This window comes from Aotus nancymaae, unplaced genomic scaffold, assembly GCF_030222135.1.
Source record: "Aotus nancymaae isolate 86718 unplaced genomic scaffold, 86718_ANA_hifiasm-v0.15.2.pri h1tg000089l, whole genome shotgun sequence".
NCBI classification, from domain to species: Eukaryota; Metazoa; Chordata; class Mammalia; order Primates; family Aotidae; genus Aotus; species Aotus nancymaae.
In genome coordinates this window covers 20,953,346-20,973,318 of record NW_026988504.1, presented here as the reverse complement: position 1 = coordinate 20,973,318, position 19,973 = coordinate 20,953,346, and the positions used below count along the sequence as shown (strand labels likewise).

The following is a 19,973-nucleotide window of genomic DNA, read 5'->3' as shown; positions in this document are numbered from 1 at the left end:
CCTTTATAAATAAAAGGCAACGAGTATCTTGCACAACTTCTTCTCCAGCATTGTTTCGTTTTAGAAAATATATATGGAAGAATTTGAATAAAATATGCCCTAAATTCAGCTTTGTTGAACCTCGATGTTGCCACCATACCATTTCTCCACTGGAATCTCAGAGTATCTGACTTCGAGCACCCTGGGAGGAGAAAGATTCTGCCAAATGGATTCCCTGGTGCCTTTATGGACCCCACTATCATTTCTCGCTTCATATCTGCACAAGACAATAGAGAATGATAGGATTTGTTAGCTTTCATTTCTCACAGTTAAATAGAATAAATCGGATTTTTTTCCCATGAGGAAAGAAGGGAAATAACTAGAGGAGCTGAGCATGCGTAGTGATTTAAATTTGAGAACTATTAAAATCAGAGAGTGATCTGAAGATGAACTAGGGACAGAAGAAAAATTCACGGCAATTTCATGAAGTCTCATACTGAACTTGAGGACCAGGGTGCTTCATTGATCAAATCAGATGTTAGCTAAATCATGGGTAGATCAGAGAGGTTATCAGGAAAGATAGGAAATTAGGGAGTTGTGATCTACTAACTTGCAGAAGCTATAAAAACAAGTGTTAGAATGGCTTGGGGAATCCAAAGGGTTAGGTTATTTTCTTTGTCCCTATCTGCCCTCACCTGTATAGCTTCATCTCTCTAAGCCCAGTTTCCTTATTTGTTTTTGTTTGTTTTTGAGAAGGAGCCGTGCTCTGTCACCCAGGCTGGAGTGCAGTGGCGTGATCTCAGTTCACTGCAACCTCCGCCTCCTGGATTCCAGCGATTCTCCTGCCTCAGCCTCCCAAGTGGCTGGTATTACAGGCTCCTGCCACCACGCCCAGCTAAATTTAGTATTTCTAGTAGAGACAGGGTTTTGCCATGTTGTCCAGGTTTGTCTCAAACTCCTGACCTCAGATAATCCACTGCCTTGGCCTCCCAAAGTTCTGGGATTACAGAGGTGAGCCACCATGCCCTGCCTAGTTTCCTTATTTGTATTATAAGAGGTATAGTTAAATAAGCTTAATGGTTCTATCTTTTTTTTTCTTTTTGACACTTTGAATTTGAACCTAGACGTCAAAGAGATTTTGTCCAAATAATTACCAGATCCAGAATATGACATTGGTTCTCAGTCCAATGATCTGACATTATTTTCAAGATTGGAAAATAATGCAAACGTGTTTCTCCATATGGCTGGTTAGCTTGTCATGTTTTACTAGTTAAGCTAGATTGCAAGTACAAATGTCTTCATTTCTCCAACAAGGAGGAATATTTATCATCTTGGAAGGAGATGCCTGCTGCAAAGTTTCCAGTGTATCAGCTTACATGTTATCTGCCCATGATAAGAAGCCCTCTGTGCCTTCTCACAAGTAGTAAAAATTAAATAGAATCATTCGCACAGCGCTGCAGGGCCTGCCAAAGACATTGCAGGCAAACATAGCTCTTGTCCTTAAGGTCCTTAGCATCCAGCAGAAGGGGAAAGATCCTAAGACATTGCTCCAGATACTACACATCTCTGCATCCTGTTTGTGCCTTGCTCTGACATTCAAGGTCATCTTAGAAACAGAGGGGTGCTGATTCTGCATCACGCTCTGAGTAATCGTTGCAGTGATAGTCGATAAGCAACAAATGTTTTTGCTGCCCCAATTTCACTCTTCCCTTTTCTGGTAACAGCTCCTCCAGTTCATGCAGCCTTGAAAGAACTGTCAGACCAGGTACCCTGCCTTGCCCTGGCCCAGGAGTAAGCAAGAACCCAAGTTCAATCAATCAGATGCTCTCTCTCCTAAGTAATTGCAATCTTGAATACCTTGATAAATAAAGACAGAAATAGCCAGAGCTCATTTACTGCAATGATGACACCCTGAAGAGACTGTTTGCTAGTTTTCTAGATCCCTGTAGTTTACCTGCTTTCTGTCATCTGCAAAATCTGATTGTCCCCCTTTGTCTTTTTCTGTGAGTCATTTTCTCTTCCTGAGAAAAACCTCCCTCAGTTCTTCATTGATCCCTGAAATCCTTTTAACATGCTTTCCTTTTACAGTGAGAAAATTAGAAAGATGGCTAACAGAATGATTTAAATTTATCCTAGAGTGTAAATGACTAACATCATTTTCTAAGGACTGAAGGACTTTAATTCGGGGAGTAGGAGGTGAGACTAGGGAATGAGGCATAGGGGCAGTGGCAGGGTTTGACCAAGGTCAGTTCTTGCAGAACACAGCCCTTTGTGATCCAGTGTGATGGTTAATTTTGTGTCAACTTGGCTGGGCCATGTTGTTCAGATACTTGATCAAATATTATTCTGGATGTTTCTGCGAGGGTGTTTTTGGATGCGTTTTACATTTAAATCTGTAGACTTTGAGTAAATAAGATTGCCCTCCATAATGTAGGTGGGTCTCATCCAATCACTTGAAAGCCTGAATAGACAAAAGGCCAAACTCATCCAGAACAAGAAGGAATTCCCTAGCAGGTTACCTGTGGACTAGAACTGTAACTCTTCCTTGGGCTTCCAGCATGCCAGCTTCTTTCATCAGATTTTAGGCTCCCCAAGTTTCCACAATCACGTGAGTCAATTTCTTAAACTAAATTTCTTCCTATATGTATGCACATTCTGTTAATTCTGTTTCTCTGAAGAACCCTGATGGATATAGTCAGTTTCCTCTGAGTTACAGGGAACTGATTCCTGGCTTTTGCAAAGTGATCCTTAGTATCACCTGTTGCTCCCTGATAGGTAACCAACATCTGTAGGTGGAGACCTGATTCAAAGACTTAAAAACAGTGCACAGATAGAATTTTATGTTCAAATTATGTCCCGTTAATCATCACTTAACATGTGCTCCTTTGGAATGGGGCTGAATAACATTTTGGTTATATAAACATTTGTTTTTTTTTTTTTTTTGAGACAGAGTTTCGCTCTTGTTACCCAGGCTGGAGTGCAATGGCGCGATCTCAGGTCACCGCAACCTCCGCCTCCTGGGTTCAGGCAATTCTCCTGCCTCAGCCTCCTGAGTAGCTGGGATTACAGGCATGCGCCACCGTGCCCAGCTAATTTTTTGTATTTTTAGTAGAGACGGGGTTTCACCATGTAGACCAGGATGGTCTCGATCTCTTGACCTCGTGATCCACTTGCCTTGGCCTCCCAAACTGCTGGGATTACAGGCGTGAGCCACCGTGCCCGGCAACATTTGTTTTTAACGGTTGTGGTTACAGAATTAAACTGGGGGAAAAATAATTATCTTCTGTGATTTGTGGAGTGAGGACAATATGGAACACAGAAGTGGGCAGAATCAACATAATCCACTTTATTTAACAAAGCAATCTATTTCATGATTTCATATTAACCAAAGAAAAACTACCTTTAGTCTGTGGAAACTGTAGGGTTAAACGAGTGGCACTGGGGACAGAGTTTTTAGTCGCTGCAGGGCTGTTTCAAACGTCTTCCAGTGGGATTGCATGCAAGTGTTTCAGGGAACAGATCTGTTCAGTGAATTCACCACTGCATTGTAATTGCCAGAAGGCATCCTGCAATGTGTATGTGTGTGTGAGAGAGAGAGAGCAAGAGAAGGAGAGAGGCAGACAGAGAGATGAGGACCTGCACTTCCCCTCTTGCAGATGTCACTGTGAAGCATGCAAAGGTGATCTTCAGAGCCCCTTTCATACTCTTCCTGCTGCACCCCATCCTCTCTTTCCCAAGTTCTTTCGGTATTAGTAACCTAATGTATCACTCTCCCCAAGAGTGTTGGCAGTTTAGGAGAATACTGACAGGTGGGCAGTGCCTAACCTAAGGAAACAAACCTCAAAAGGCCACACTTCAGAGACTGTGACCCTGTACAGGGAGCCATCTGTGGATAGAAAGCCTTCTGTTGCCCCTCCAATCGTAACTCACAGGTCAGCCACACGTGCCATGCAAGGCCAGGCTTTCTGGGAGCTCTGTGAACACTTAATTTTGCAGCCCCATCACAGCCAGTTTTAGGATGATGGAGTTGCCATCTGTCTGTTTTCTGTCAGAGAAACCTGTTTCCTAAAATGATGGATAAAGCTAGAGAACAGAGCAAAATGGAGAAAGGATATGGAATTTTAAAATGAAAAGGAAGACCAACTGATGCAATGCAGTATTCTAGCTGCAGTCAGTTGTGGGATGGGGTGGAGGTGTTTTAAATGAATATGTCTTTTCTCTTTGCAGGATCAAGGACAAACACCTATAGTCACAAAATCAATTCATTCTGGAAAGCCTGAGTGGGCAGGAGAGATGATAGAATCCTCCGTGGAAAGGGAGGACTGTTGCTATGGAAACCAGATGATCCTTCATTGGAGGCCCCAATGCACTTGCCAGGCTGCCTAACTCTGTGTATTAACATCATGGGACCAGAAGGCTGCCCGAATCTCTTTGAAAGGGATTTTCAGATATTGGTCTGATGAGCCTTTATGCATCTTGAGAAAAGAAAATCAGTGTCTCCTGGGAGGGGCTGAGTTGCCTAGAGCCTTAAAACACTAGAAGCCCACACACCACAGCTGATTGGGGTAACCATATTGGCTACTCAAGACATTTCACAGGAGGGCATCCAAGGTGTGTCTTAAGGATTCTCTTTTTTTCTTTTTTTTGAGATGGAGTCTTGCTCTGTTGCCCAGGCTGTAGTGCAGTGGTGCAATCTTGACTCACTGCAATCTCCACCTCCCAGGTTCAAGTGATTCTCCTGCCTCAGCCTCCCAAGTAGCTGGGACTACAGGCATGTGCCACCACGCCTGGCTAATTTTTTTGTATTTTTTATTTTATTTTATTTTTTGGTAGAGACAGGGTTTCACCATGATGGCCAGTCTGGTCTCGAAATTCTGACCTCAAGAGATCCGCCCACCTTGGCCGCCCACCTTGTCCTCCTTGTAATAAGTGTGAGCCACTGCACCTGGCCAAGGATTCGCTTAAGGGTAGGTTTATTGGAGGGCTGTTTCTGGGGTAAGGAACAGTTTCCAAGAGAGGAAGAAGACATCCCTTAAGGAGAGATTTGATTAGAAGAATAAGTTTAGTGGCCTTTGGGGGAAGGTGGTCTGGGTATTCTGTGTGATATTTAAACCCTAACTACCATATCAATACAACTATTACTACAACTAACCTTAATTGGTCTAGTAACTAATTTTAAAGTCTAAGCCAGAGATGAGGAGCTGTCTCCAAATAGGTTTCTCAAAGTGAAATTCTCTCTTTGTTTCTTCCAAGAGCACTTTGTCTTTTCCATGCTTTACAAATAACATTATATTGACAAGAAGTGTTTTCTATTAGGGGGAAAAAAAAACAACCCTATTAAATCAATATCATCATAAGCAATTCCTGTTTATTGAGTCATTGCAGTTTGAGATTTATAAACTTGGAGCTGCCATTTCAATTAAACCACTCTTCTAATTGTCAGAGTTTTAATTTTTAAAAAATAAGTCAAGTTTTCCATTTTAAAATCAGTATACCATTTTACCTCAATCACTTAAAAAAATCACAATTCTACCCCCTGAATATATTCACTAGCAAGTTAGACCTACTTCTCGCTTTTTCCCTATACATTCCTCATGCATATCATTATACAATTTTCCCTCTTTCTCTCTCTGTATTTTGTTTGTTTTTTGAGACAGGGTCTCGCTTTGTCTCCTAGGCTGGAGTGCGGTGGTGCTATCTTGCTCACTGCAACCTCTGCCTCCCAGGCTCAAGCAATCCTGTCATCTCAGTCTCTGAGCAGCTGGGACTACAGGTGCACACCACCATGCCCAGCTAATTTTTGTATTTTGCATTTTTTTTGTAGAGATGGGGGTCTTGCTATGTTGACCAGGCTAGTCTTGAGCTCCTGGGCTCTAGCAATCTACCCACCTCAGCCTCCCAAAGTGCTAGGATTACAAATGTGAGCTACTGCACCCAGCCATATGTATTAAATATATATATAAATATATATATATAAAACACATATGTATATGTGTATATATTTATATGATTATAATTGTTTAGTAATTGAATGCCATGCGGGCAGGAACTTTGTTTATTCACAGGCTCGTGAAAGGAAAATAAAAACTTGGGACCCCCAATTCATTCTGCCAAAAGAAAAAAAAAGATTAACCTGAAAGCTGAATCATGCAAGAATTTGCCTTTCATTTCTAAGTGGGACTGGCTGCAGCTAACTATGCAGCTAACTACTCTATGCCCACCTTATTTTTTTTTAATTATTATTTTTTAGACAGAGTCTCACTCTGCCGCCCAGGCTGGAGGGCAGTGTCGCAATCTTGGCTCACTGCAACCCCCACCTCCTGGCTCAAGCAATTCTCCTGCCTCAGCTTCCCAAGTAGCTGGGACTACAGGCTTGTGCTTGTGCCACCATGCCTGGGTAATTTTTGCATTTTTAGTATAGACCAGGTTTCCCCACATTGGTCAGGCTGGTCTTGAACTCCTAACCTCGTGATCCACCCGCCTCGGCCTCCCAAAATACTGGGATTACAGGTATGAGCCACAGCGACCAGCCTCACCTTATCTTATAGTAAGCGCGAGAGTAATACATAATTGACTCTTACTTGCTCCTTTTCTCTTGCAACAAGTGAATTCAGTAATGTGATCACACTCTCCTTCTTTCCTTTCCAGCCTGCTTTTCCTTTTTAAATATTAAATCCTTCTGGCTGAGTGCAGTGGCTCACACCTGTAATCCCAGCACTTTGGGAGGCTGAGGTGGGTGGATCACCTGAGGTCAGGAGTTTGAAGACCAATGTGGCCAACATGGTGAAACCCCATCTCTACTAAAAATACAAAAATTAGCCAGGACTGGTGGTGTGGGCCTGTAATCCCAGCTGCTTGGGTGGCTGAGGCATGAGAATTGCTTGAACCCAGGAGGCAGAGGTTGCAGTGAGCCAAGATCACACCACTGTACTCCAGCCTAGGCTATAGAGCGAGACTCTATCTCAAAAAAAGACACGGTGCGGGGAGAGGGGAGAGAGAGAGAGCACGCACTAAAGAGCTGACCAGACAAGGTGGTTCAAGCTGTAATCCCAGCACTTTGGGAGGCTGAGGTGGGAGGATTGCTTGAGCCCAGGAGTTCAAGATCAGACTGGGCAACGTGGTGAAACCTTGTTTACAAAAAATACAAAAATTAGCCAGGCGTGGTGGTGCATGCCTGTAGTACCAGCTGTTGGGGAGGCTGAGGTGGGAGGATTGCTTGAGCTGGGAAAGGAGAGGTTGCAGTGAGCCAAAATCGCACCACTGCACTCCAGCTGGGTTAACGGCAAGACCCTATCTCAAATAAAAATAAAAATAAACCAAAATGATAACAGTGATTGTATTTGGATGGTAGGATGATGGGTGATTATTTGTTTTTCCTCCTTTTCCTCCCCCCACCCCCTTTTCTTTCTCTCTCCCTCTCTCTCTGGTGAGGAGTCTTTTTTCCCATGTACTTTAACAAATGACTATGCATAATTTTTTATTTTTTGAGATGGAGTTTCATTCTTGTTGCCCAGGCTAGAGTGCAGCTTCTGCCTCCGAGGTTCAAGCAATTCTCCTGCCCCAGCCTCCCAAGTAGCTGGGATTACAGGCATGCACCATCACGCCTGGCTAATTTTGTATTTTTAGTAGAGATGAGGTTTCACCATATTGGCCAGGCTGGTCTCAAACTCCCGACTTCAGGTGATCCACCTGCCTCGGCCTCTCAAAGTGCTGGGATTACAGGCGTGAACCACCCCACCCGGCTGACTGTATGTAATTTTATAGTCAGAAAAAACATAGTTTAATTTTTAAAGAGTCATATGTATTTATATTAACCCTAATACATACAAGCACTGTAATTAGAAGAGTAAGTACAGTACTGGAATTGTAATGCTTTTGTTTGCCCAGTGCACAGTGAGTCAGCATACAGAGACACCCAGCTGCAGCAGAGAAAGAGTTTAATAATCATAGGGCATCTGAATGAGGAGATGGGAAGAAACCTCAAATCCACCCTGCTGAGAGGTTTGGGGGATAGGGTTTTAAGTCCTCTGGACAGGGGCTGCAGTGTGGGGATCGATGATTGGTCAAGAAGTGAAGGGTGAAGTAATGAGACAGGGAGACCAAGAATTCTCATTCTTGTGCTGAGTGGCTTTCTTTGTAGGGGATGTCAGAATTCAGGATCTGAAAAACAAGCAATTCTTGAGGAAAAAGATCTTAGGAGTCTCGAGTCAGCAATTCTTACTCATAGTAGGAACCATGGGGAAACAGGTAGCAGGTGGCCCAGCATGCTGGGTGGGTGAGTTAGCAGCTGCAGGGAAGTAGGTCAAAGTATACTTGTGCACACTGGATACTAGCTAACTATATAATGCTGCCTAAAGCCTGGCTTGTAACTCTCCTTAACCCTGTGAGGGCAGTTTCCGTTTTGTATTTGCTTAAAAAGATTAAGGTGGCTGGGCGTGGCAGCTCATGCTTGTAATCTCAGCACTTTGGGAGACAGGTGGGTGGATCACTTGAAGTCAGGAGTTCAAGACCACTCTGGCCAACATAGTGAAATCCTGCCTCTACTAAAAATACAAAAATTAGCTGGGCACAGTGGCACGTGCCTGTATAATCCCAGCTACTCGGGAGGCTGAGGCAGGAGAATCGCTTGAACCTGGGAGGTGGAGGTTGCAGTAAACCGAGATCATGCTACTGCACTCAATTCTGGGTGACAGAGCAAGACCCTGTCTAAAAAAAAATATATATATATATTAAGTTGTGGGACAGACCCAAGCTACTTAATATTTTTCTATAAAACATCAGGGGTAAGTTTTTAATTCACTGCGTATTATGGTCCGGCAGGTTAAGTTCTTTTTCTTATTTATTTATTTGGTCCATTCTAGCATCATCTTCTAACTTTTTTTTTTTTTTGAAACAGGATTTCGCCTCGTTGCCCAGGCTGGAGTGCAGTGATCACGGCTCTCTGCAGCCTCAACTTCCCGGGTTCAAGTGATCCTCCCGCCTCAGCCTCTCGAGTAGCTGGGACTACAGCCGCGCGCCACCATGCCCGGCTAATTTAAAAAGTTTTTTTTGTAGAGACGGGGTTTTGCCATTTTTGCTCAGGCTGGTCTCGAACTCCTAGCTCGAAGCCTCGGCCTTCCAGGCAGGCGTGAGCCACTGCGCCCGGTAGGGTAAAGTTCTTGACATAGTTTCTGGCACATAGTATATGTTTAATAGATGTTAGTTATTCTGATGATTTCAGTTATGTACCATTTACAGGCGTTTGTAACCTTTTTGGCTAACAAGGTGGGCATTTAGGGAACTGATTATAGAAAGCATTTATCAGAAACGAGGACTGTGGTTCTGCGACGTCTTAACAAGGTGCGGGTGGCCAGTATTTTCCCCAACTGTTGAAAATCTGTTTAGAGGCGGGAGGGCAGTCTAGCCTCAGGCGGAATAGGGAACCTTCCTTATGCCTAATTTCTGTGTTAGTGTCTGGGTATTTCCTACGCGGAACGCCGCCCCAAACTAGTGTCTACGTCTAACTCAACCGCGGTAAATTTCCTTTCATGGCACTAAGAACTTGGCCCCGCCCACACGTCTGCTCCGAGTTGTTGTGAATGCTCTGGGGTTAGCGCCACCCTCCGCGATTTTCCCATGGGATTGGCCATGCAAATAACAATCCTTTTGCTTTTCTGATTGGTCGCACGTGGCATCGGGGGTGTGGCACGTGGGCGTGTCTCACCGGAACATGGTGAGCTGTCATTGGAAGATGAATGTCGTATTGCCAGAGCTTAGTGGCGTCGCCTCCGGCTCTCCCTCCGTCCCAGGCCCTTACTGTTCTTTGCATTGGCCAGACTTGTCATCACTCACAAAACTTCGAGCTCATTGGTGCAAAAGCTCCAGGAGGCGGTGGGTGATTGGTTAGTTGCTGTTCCAGTCCCTACGCCCCTCGTGGTTTAGCTGAGCTGAGCCGAAATGCTAAAGGCAGCAGAGTCAGCGGTGGTGTAGGTGGTGGTGCCTAGGATGGCGACATGTGAGTCTCGGGCTGCAGGGACCGGGCAGCAGCACTCAAGACCTGGCTGGATCTCCAGTTAGTCTGCGGGCGGGAAACTGGAGGGCGGCAGTGGCCTGCAGAAAGGGGTTGGGCTCCGCTGTTCCTTCTTCTCCCTCCCTAGAGCCGGAGCAGCGAGGAACCGAAGGAGGAGGTTTCGTGGGTTCCACGCAGGACCCTCTGCTCTTCCGAGGGCCCACAAGTTGAGAGCGAGTGACCTGGCGGTCCAGGCAAAAAGGGCACTCGGCGTCCTTCCCCGGGAGCCGGGCGTGCGTGCCTGCCTGCCGCACACGCTCACCTGGGCCACCGCGCTCGTTCGTGCCCTTGACGTCTCGCCGACGTTTCTCCTTGATGGACTTTTGGCGCTTGGGGCCGGGAGAGTGAACGTGCCAAGAATGGCTCTGTAGTCGGAGGCATCTTACTCCAGAGGGTCTCCAGCGGTGCAGGGGTGTCAGGGCCGCTGGCACCTGGGGCACATTAGTAGCATGAAGAGGAAAGAGAAAGGAGAAAGTGGTCAAGGAGGTGTGTCTGTGCGGTTGACTGGGGGAGTCGGGACTATCTGCCTCAAGGGGCATTTGAGCGGGAAGTCCCTTCCCTCCTCCAGCATGTTCCTTAAAAGTCTCATCTATGAGATTTGCACTTTTTCAGAAACAAAGAAAAGGAATCTCTAGTTTTGTCACCTAGCAAGATTTTGAGTGCTGCAATGCACTGGACTTTTACAGACCTATAATGGACTTTTTATGAATGATTAAAACATTTATCATTCGTTGGTCCCTTATACCGCATTTGTGAACAGGATAAATTCTGTTTATTCGCTTTCTCTTGTCCTAGAAAGGAATGTGTGTTCTTGGGCGTAATCTATGATATTAAGCTACTGCTGGCCACTGTTGAATTTTGGGCGTGAGGCCTGTGGAATTGGGTTAGCTCCCCTCTGAGGTCACCAGAGTCCGAATGAATGGGAGACTGGCTATCCTCCTTGCGTTTTCCCCCTCCACGCCCAGTACTAAAGCTTTCTTTCGTTAGCAATTTAAAAGGAAAATAAATCACAGTCTCTGGATGTATGTCTTTTTCTTTTTGAAGTTTTTTTTTAAATATTATTATTTTAAAAAATAGAGGCAGGGGGCCGGGCGAGGTGGTTAATGTCTGCAATCACAGCACTTTGGGAGGCCGAGGGTGGCGAATCACCTGAGGTCGGGAGTTTGAGGCCAGCCTGACCAACATGGAGAAACCTTGTCTTTACTGAAAATACAAAATTAGCTTGGGCTCAAGCAGTCCTCCTGCCATGGTGTCCCAAAGTGCTGAGATTATAGGCGTGAGCCACCATGGCTGGCCAGATTATGTATCCTTTTCTAGTGGCTGCCAGCATCTCTTGCGCATTCTTAGACATAGGAACACATGCAGGCTAAGCAAATTTAACCCTATCTGCTTGGCAAAAAAGAAGAAGATAATGGGCAAAACAGGGAGGGTAGTTCTACCCCCCCACTCCATGCAGTTAGTGTCCCAGCAGAAGGCCGAGGTGGAGCTGGGAGTCTGCTGGTGCCTCCTCAGTCAGCCTCTGTTCCAGCTGGCCTGCCTTAGTGGCAGCATCTCATCTCTCTGCACCAAGTGCGCTCCCAGTGCTTAGAGATGGAGTGTGATTTCTTTTCCTCATTCTGGCTCAAGCCAACTACTCGAGATGATGTCCAACTACAGAAATAGACAAGCCGGCTGCATTGCTCTTACTGTGAACCGGCACTGTGTTTTGTGGCCCGTTTAAGAGATTTGTAAAGCGAGTTTTGACAGAACTTAATCTTTGCCTTGTGAACTGCCTCTAGATCCAAATTTCTGACTGAGGATACACGCCACAGGGTGGCATGTGAACATTGCTGGAGTATAGTGGTGTGATTTTTGGCTCACTACAACCTCTGCCTCCTGGGTTCAAGCGATTCTCATGCCTCAGCCTCCCTAGTAGCTGGAATTACGGTTGTTCACCACCATGCAAGGCTAATTTTCGTATCTGTAGTAAAGACAGGGTTTCACCATGCTGGCCAGGCATGGTGGCGCATGCCTGTAGTCCCAGCTACTCAGGAGGCTGAGGCAGGAGAATCACTTGAACCCGGGAGGCGGAGGTTGCCAAGATTGGCACATACCTGTAGTCCCAGCTACTTGGGAGACTGAGGCAGAAGAATTGCTTGAACCTGGGAGGCAGAGGTTGCAGTGAGCTGAGATCACACCACTGCAGTCCAGCCTGGGCAACAGGGTGAGACTCTGTCTCAAAAAACAAACAAACAAACAAACAAAAACCACGTAATGGGGTCGTCATTTCTCTACACATTTATGTTTTATTGGAATATTTCCAAACTTGAAAGTATAATCTCCCAAAAAAATAAAATTAAAAATTAAAAAAATAAAGAATAGGCTGGGCACCGTAGATCACACCTGTAACCCCAGCACTTTGAGAGGCTGAGGTGGGCAGACTGCTTTGAGCTCAGGAGTTTAAGACCAGCCTCAGCAACACGATGAAACCTTATCTCTACCAAAAAACACAAAAATTAGCCAGGCGTTGGTGGCATGTGAATATACAGCTACTTGGGAGGGTGAGACAGGAGAATTGCTTCCAGGCTGGTCTGGAACTCCTGACCTCAAGTGATCTACCCATTTAAGTGCTGCGATTACAGGCATGGGCCACTGCACCCAGTCTCCAAATGATCAGCTTTCAACTTGGGCAGTAGCTGCAGAGATTGCATCAGTTGAGGAGTGGGGAAACCGACGGGAACGTTCGAGTTATGAGATGGTCGTGAGTAAGATCTGGGACTACAGGTGCGCGCCACCACCCCGGCTAAATTTTGTATTTTCAGTAGAGACAGGCTTTTACCATATTGGCCAGGCTGGTTTTGAACTCCTGACCTTGTGATCCACCTGCCTTGGCCTCCCAAAGTGCTGGGATTACAGGCATGAGCCACCGCACCTGGCCTCCCACTATGTGTTTTTTAAGAGATTGCTTTGATTAGAAGATGGTGACTGGATGAAGAGAGGGAGAGTGGCTGAGGTGAAATTAGTTATATGGTTTCAGGAATTGAGGCTAGAAATGATGGTCTGTTGGGTTAGGGTGACTATTAGCTGTTTAAGAGGTTGAATTGATAAGATGTGGTAGGGGGGTCCTAGGGGTGAGAGCACTGGATGTTTCCAGGGCACCTCTCAGGCTATCAGCTTGTGGAACCAAGTCAACGAGGGGATTGCTAGCAGAGGAGGAGGCTGGGGGTAGGGACCTTAAATTCCATTTTTGACTGATTGCCTTGTTTTGGGGCCTTGGAGACATTTGCCAAAGCTGTTAGATGATGAGCCTGAAGCTCAGAGAGAGTGCTAGGTTGGAGGCTATAAATCTCAGTGTTAGTACGGAGATGGGAATGAAGCCCTGGGAGTGAGTGAGATTGCCAAGGGAGGGCTGTGGAAAGAGGAGAATGGATGGGGCCAGTGAGACCTGGGGGTCTCCATCCTTGCAGGATCAGTGAAACGTGGCTGAGCTCACTAAGAAGACTGAGACGGTACAGCAATAGAGATAGAAAAGGGAAGCTGGGGAAGAGTGTCAAGGACGGAGTGAGCAGGAGTGTCAGATATAAGATCAAATTATGGAAAAACCTAAAAGGCATGTGTTGGATTTACTGACCTGGTGATCACGGCCGACCTTAGTGAAAAGCAGCCACCCAACATGGTGGAGCAGGGCTAAGGTGCTGTTGCATGAGAGGACCGAAGAAAGCTCCTCGTGTGTGTGTGGTGTGTGGTGAATGTAGCCGCACTTCTGTGAGACGTTTGACTTTAAATGAGCAAATAGGCCAGTCGTGGTGGCTCACACCTGTAATCCCAGCACTTTGGGAGGCTGAGATGGGCAGATTGCTTGACCTCAGGAATTTGAGACCAGCCTGGGCAACACAGTGAGACCCTGTCTCTACAAAAAAAAATTTTTTGTTTTTTAAATTTAGCTGGGTATGGTGGCTTGTGCTTATAGTTCTAGCTACTTGGGAGGCTAAGGGAGGAGAATCCCTTGAGCACAGGAGTTTGAGGCTGCAATGAGCTGTGATCGAACCTCTGCATTCCAGCCTGGCCAACACAGCAAGCCCCTATCTCTTGGAAAAAAAAAAAAGAGCAAATAGAGGGTGCAGATGAAGCTGTGGGGATCAGGGAAGGGTTTGTTTTGTCGTTTTTAAAGATGTAAAAGACTTAAGCATGCTGAGGTGAACAGATTGGAGATACTCAGATATGAGAGAGAATAGGAATAGTAAAAGGTTCCAGACAGTCTGGGTGGAGTGGGTCTGGCTCACAGATGGAGGGAGTTTATGGAAGAGAGTTACTGTCTTCCATTGCTCCAAGAGGGAGGAAGAAATGCGTGGGGTGAAGATGTAGATTGCCTTTTACACTGTATGGTGGAAGTGGAAGTCTGTCCCATCGCTGGCTTCTCTGATCTGAAGTACACTGTGATAGACTCCTGCTGAGAGAAAGGGCAGGTGCATGGCTGGAAATTGGAGAGTAGAGAAGGTTTGAGCCTGTCCTGATGAATGGAAGAGTGGGCCAGCACATTCTCTTTGAAGGCTATAGCTTTTTGACTAGCAGGCTGCTTTATAAATTAAAAGTACTATCCACATGTTGAAATTATTTTGAATTGTTCAACCAGCACAAATCATAATTAAACATTTTCTGCATATTTCATTTAGGTTTCCATATGGAGACGGTTGAATATAAAAACATCAGCTTCACAGTCTGGGATGCTGGCAGCCACTGCAAATTCAGACCTCTGTGGTGGCATTGTTTCCAGGACACGAAAGGTAAAGATGATTCACTCTAGCCTCAATACTGTTTCTGTGAAACGTCTCTGAAGATGGATGCTTGAAGTGATACCTGGGGGTGCTCTGCTCCATTTACACTGGCAGTCATTCTCTCTCTTAGGGTCTCCTTACACTTACTGGGGAGGTTTCCTTTTTGAGATGGAGTCTTGCCCTGCTGCCCAGGCTGGAGTGCAGTGGTGTGATCTTGGCTCACTGCAACCTCTGCCTCCTGGGTTCAAGTGATTCTTCTGCCTCAGCCTCCTGAGTAGCTGAAACTACAGGCACATACCACCACACCTGGTTAATTTTTGTACGTTTAGTAGAGTTGGGGTTTTGCCATGTTGGCCTGGCTGTTCTCGAAATCCTGGCTTCAAATGATCTGCCCACCTTGGCCTAAAATGCTGGGATTATAGGCGTGAGCCCTCACACCCAGCTAGTTTCTTTTTAAGAAGTGGTTCCTGAGGTCTCTATATGAACTCATGAGCTCAAATGATCCTCCTGCCTCAGCCTCTGGCATAGCTGGGACTACAGATGTGCACCATTGCACCCAGCTCCATCTTAACCATTTTTAGGTGTATAGTTCAGTCGTAATGTTCTGCAACCATCACCACCATTTATTTCTATAGCTCTTCATCTTGTAAAACCGAAACTTTGTACCCATAAACTATAACTTCTGTTGCCTCCCCCACCCCATCCCCCTACTCCCTGGCAACCACTAGGTTGTCACATTTTTAAAGATGCCAAATGGTTTCAGATGGTATCAGCCTAATTCCCCTAAATTGAAATTCTCCATCAACCTTTCACCTAATCGTTTTAGCATCCATTGAAGACTATTGCCTAGACCCATTATTTTATTAGAAGTTACAAAATGGTGACTTCTCCCCCTGCCCCCCGCCCCCCACCTAAAACTTGTTACTCCTCTGCATTTATTAGCTAAAATCCTTCTAAACAAAGAATTTCCTCATCAAATATTTGGTTACCCTGAAATATAGTTTATATAAGAAAGGCTGGAAAAATACTTCATTGTTTTCCTTCATGGATTTTCAGAGAAACCGCTTGATATCCCAGCAACTTCCATGGTGACTCTTAGATTTTTGTATCTTCGTGTTTCAATCTACTGCAGATTATATTTATATTTGATACTCAGAGCATTTATTTATCTTGGACTGGCACGTGACAACTTGGCAAACCCTTGCAGTTTCTTAACTAATAAAACTAGAACACATGGGTTTGAACCCCAGCTCTGCTGTGAAATCTTGAGAGAGTTAGGTAATCTCGTCTGTCTCAATTGCCTCGTCTTAAAATGCAGCTAATACCTACTGCCTGCGTCACTGGGCTTAAATTACTTTTGTAAAACGCTTCATTTTGTGGCTGGATGACAGTAGGCACTTAAAAGCCCAAATTGTTTGAGGTTTCGCTTCATCATTCCTCTAGCAGAATTCTTTTTTCTTTCCTTACTAGGAGTTTACACATTCAAATAGCAACATGAAATAAATGCCTTTATTTCTGCAATCTTCTCTTCATAACAAGCCTAGTCTTACTGGGTTTCAGTAACTATTGCTTTTGATGGCAGGGAGCTGGCTATATTCTAGGACCTTGGATGGGTGATATGGACTTTTCATGAAACAGCAATTGGGAGCTGTTGGAAGAATGGACTTGCTATGAATGGTCTTGGATGCGGCCCCTGTTTTTCCTGCCAGTTTCTAAAGATCAGGCTGTCGTTTAGTTTAGATTTTCTTCATCAATGTGTTGAGTATGACAGAACTTAATGAATGCTTTTAGCTCTCTATTAAGACATTTAACTGTGTAGGTTTCACTTGTATAGATTGGAATTTGAATAGTTTGTGATTTCTGTTTTTTTTTTTAGACAGAGTCTTGCTTTGTCACCCAGGCTGGAGTGCAATGGTGCGATCTCAGCTCACTGCAACCTCCGCCTCCTGGATTCAAGCAATTCTCCTACCTCAGCTCCCAAGTAGCTGGGATTACAGGTACCCGCCAACATGCCCAGCTAATCTTTTGTATTTTTAGTAGAGATGGGGTTTCCCCATATTCGCCAGGCTGGTCTTGAACTCCTGACCTCAAGTGATCCACCCACCTCAGCCTCCCAAAGTGGTAGGATTACAGGCATGAGCCACTATGCCTGGCAGACGACTATTTTTATTTCTTGTATATCTGTGCAGACATATTTTATGTATATACCAGCAGCTCTATATTCATATGTTCCCATTTAAAAAACACATTAATAGTATACTATTCATGTATAAATACACTTTTTGTAGGTTCTCTTAGTTCAGATGTGGGATCAGTCTGATGTTAGGTTCTTAGGTAAGGCCCTATATAAAGACAGTATAAAATGGCACCTAATATTACAAGGCTTTATTAGGAGTGGCAAAGGGATAATACGGCAGCTTCCTCCCTGTGTGAGTTCTGCACTGGTGACTAAGGAGCTCACATTTCTGGATAATCTGGCTTGCTTAGTTTTGATGAGAGACCAGAACTGCTGATAGCATATAAAATATTTGGGGGGAGTTTTAAATATTTTTCTTTTCTTTTCTTTTTCTTTTTTTTTTGAGACAGAGTCTTGCTCTGTCACCAGGCTGGATGGAGTACAGTGGCGAGATCTTGGCTCGCTGCAACCTCTACCTCCTGGGTTCAAGTGATTCTCCTGCCTCAGCCTCCCAAATAGTTGTGACTACAGGCGCCCGCTACCACGCTCAGCTAATTTTTGTATTTTTAGTAGAGACGGGGTTTCACCGTGTTAGATAGGATGGTCTTGGTATCTTGACTTTGTGACCTGCCCACCTCAGCCTCCCAAAGTGATTACAGGTGTAAGCCACCGTGCCTGGCAAGTTTTGAATATTTTTCATTTTTAAATCTGATACAGTGTAGCAGACATGACATTGACTCACGTGCAAGCCCCAAACATGCGGAAGCCGTGGGCCGTGGGAGCTCGTTGTTAGCCTTAGTATGCTGCTCTGGAGCTGCTGGTTCAGGCAGCTGTTGAGTGGGCCTGGGAAGCACAGAGGGAAAGGGAAGAGAAGAGGGCCAGCAATGATTTACTCTCCTAGACATAGTCGTGAAATCTCATTGTCAAAGGAAACCAAGAAGTCATCTCCTCCCACTACTGTTTTCCTTCCAGGGTCTCTTCTGCAGGGTCCCCATGAATTGTGACTGAAGCTGTGCACAAGCAAATATCCTAGTGACAGGAATGGCTTCTGAGGCCGCCATTGTGTCTTCGTCTGCTGACACTCTGTTAGGCTGACTTTTGTAGTTTTCACCCACTTTATTCCACCTCACAGAGCTCTGTAAAGCGCTGGAAGCCTCTTTACGTCCTAGCCTTTCAGCTGCTTTAAGATAGCAGTCAGGACCCACACCAAGTCTTTTCTCCAGGTAAAATCTCCAGTGATAGCAGCTGTTCTTCATATGGCCTAGTGTCTAATGCCTTTGCTCTCCTGGTCATTTTTTGAATTTCTTCAATTTGCCCACGTCTTAGAGTGTGGGGTCCAGCACCGCCCATGTAATGATTCCATCTGACTGATGTGGAGTAAGCCTGTTATCATCACCCATATCCTAGGAACTGAGACCCTATCACTTCTGGTGATGCAGCCTAGGGTCAAACCAGTTCTTTTGGCAGCCACTTGACACTTTTATGTTAAGGGCTTACTGTTAGCCAAACACAAGTTTTTGTTTGTTTGTTTTTTGTTTTTTCCGAGACAGGGTCTCACTCTGTCACCCAAGCTGGAGTGCAGTGACAGGATCTCAGCTCACTACAACTGCTGCCTCCCGGGTTCAAGCGATTCTCCCACCTCAGCCTCCCAAGTAGCTGGGACCACAGGCGTGCACCATCACACCTGGCTAATTTTCATATTTTTAGTAGAGATGAGGTTTTGCCATTTTCGCCAGGCTGGTCTCGAATGCCTGACTTGAAATGACCTGCCCACCTTGGCCTCCCAAAGTGCTGGGATCACAGATGTGCATTGCCACACCTGGCAGACAAATTGGCATTATCATTATTGTCACATGAACTACTGCCTAGGGAGTCACCTTGCTGTGCTTGGAGGGTGTGTTGGGTGCCTCCTGTACCCCTCCCCGGAGATGCTTTTGGCTCCACAGCTTCCTCTAGCCAATGGAGCAGTGACTGGGTCTGCGCAGGTTTGGCCACCTTCACTCAGGTGTGATGGGGTGGTGCCTTTCTTTGGTCTGCCCCAGGTATCTTTTGCTTCCTGGGATTTATCTGATACGATAGTATGGGATGCTGCAGAGACTTCTGGCACCAGCCCCTTGGAGTTGGGGCTTATTTCACAGGTTGAGGGCACCATCCTCCACAAGAATCCTTAACTTCAGCCACCAGCTACAGCAGGTTTGGGGGTCCTCAGATCACCATCACTTCTGGCCAGATGGCTACAAATTTGGCGATTTCCACTACCCCCTCATTTGTTAGACTGATTCACAGAATTCAGGGATGTGCTATGCTTACAATTACAGTTTTATTAATTGATCAGTAAAGCAAAAGGATACAAATGAATCAGTCAAAGGAAAAGACACATAGATCTAGGAGGGCACCAAACCCAAAGCTTCCCTTGTCCTCTCCCCACGGAGTCAGGATTTGTTACCTTTCCAGCAGATAGATGTGTGACAATGTACAGAGCATTGCCAGCCTGGGACGTTCTCCTGAACTTCAGTGTTCATCATTTTTATTGGGGCTTCATTGCATAGGCATGATTGATTGAATCATTGGCCATGTGACTCAAACTCCAGCACCCTCATTTCCCCAGAAGTGATCTGGTTAGCATAAACTATCTAGGGGTCCACCCTGAGCCACCTTGTGAGCATAAACTGACAGGTGTGGGCCCGCCATGGCAACAGAGACACTCCTATCACTCTGAAAAGTCCACGAGTTTAGAGGCTACCTTCTAGAAACTGGGGACAAAGACCAACCCAATTCATTATTATGCAGATGCCCATAGAACGCTCTTGGTGTTCACACCAGTGTGGGTGGCCGAACACCTGTTGAGTTGATCTTGACCAACAAGGAATGGGTACTGGAGGATGCCTGCTTCCTCTGTTGTCCCCTGGGTGGACAGTTCTGACAGGCATTTGATATGGCTTCTTAGAATGTCCTGCAATAGTGAGCACTGGTCCCATAGCAGGGGCCAGCTTGATAACTCATTCTTCTATTGTCT

General features: G+C 45.5%; 1 protein-coding gene across 12 annotated transcripts in view; it reads left to right on the top strand.

Moving 5' to 3' along the window:
* The first annotated feature begins 9,900 nt into the window (after nucleotides 1-9,900).
* LOC105711376 (ADP-ribosylation factor 2-like) overlaps nucleotides 9,901-19,973 on the top strand; it is a 33,089-nt gene continuing 23,016 nt past the window's right edge. For 5 of the 12 annotated variants that reach the window (XR_010339801.1, XR_010339805.1, XR_010339804.1 and 2 more), the window contains exons 1-2: nucleotides 9,901-9,973; nucleotides 14,680-14,790. Coding sequence is in view for 2 of the 12 variants with exons in the window: in XM_064369355.1 (XP_064225425.1) it covers nucleotides 9,964-10,030; nucleotides 14,680-14,790 (178 nt within the window). In the remaining 10 variants the exon portion in view is untranslated. Of the gene's footprint in view, nucleotides 10,031-10,372; nucleotides 10,514-14,679; nucleotides 14,791-16,657; nucleotides 16,779-19,973 lie in introns of those variants that run through there. The other 7 variants (XR_010339803.1, XR_010339800.1, XM_064369357.1 and 4 more) reach the window with 3 other exon arrangements.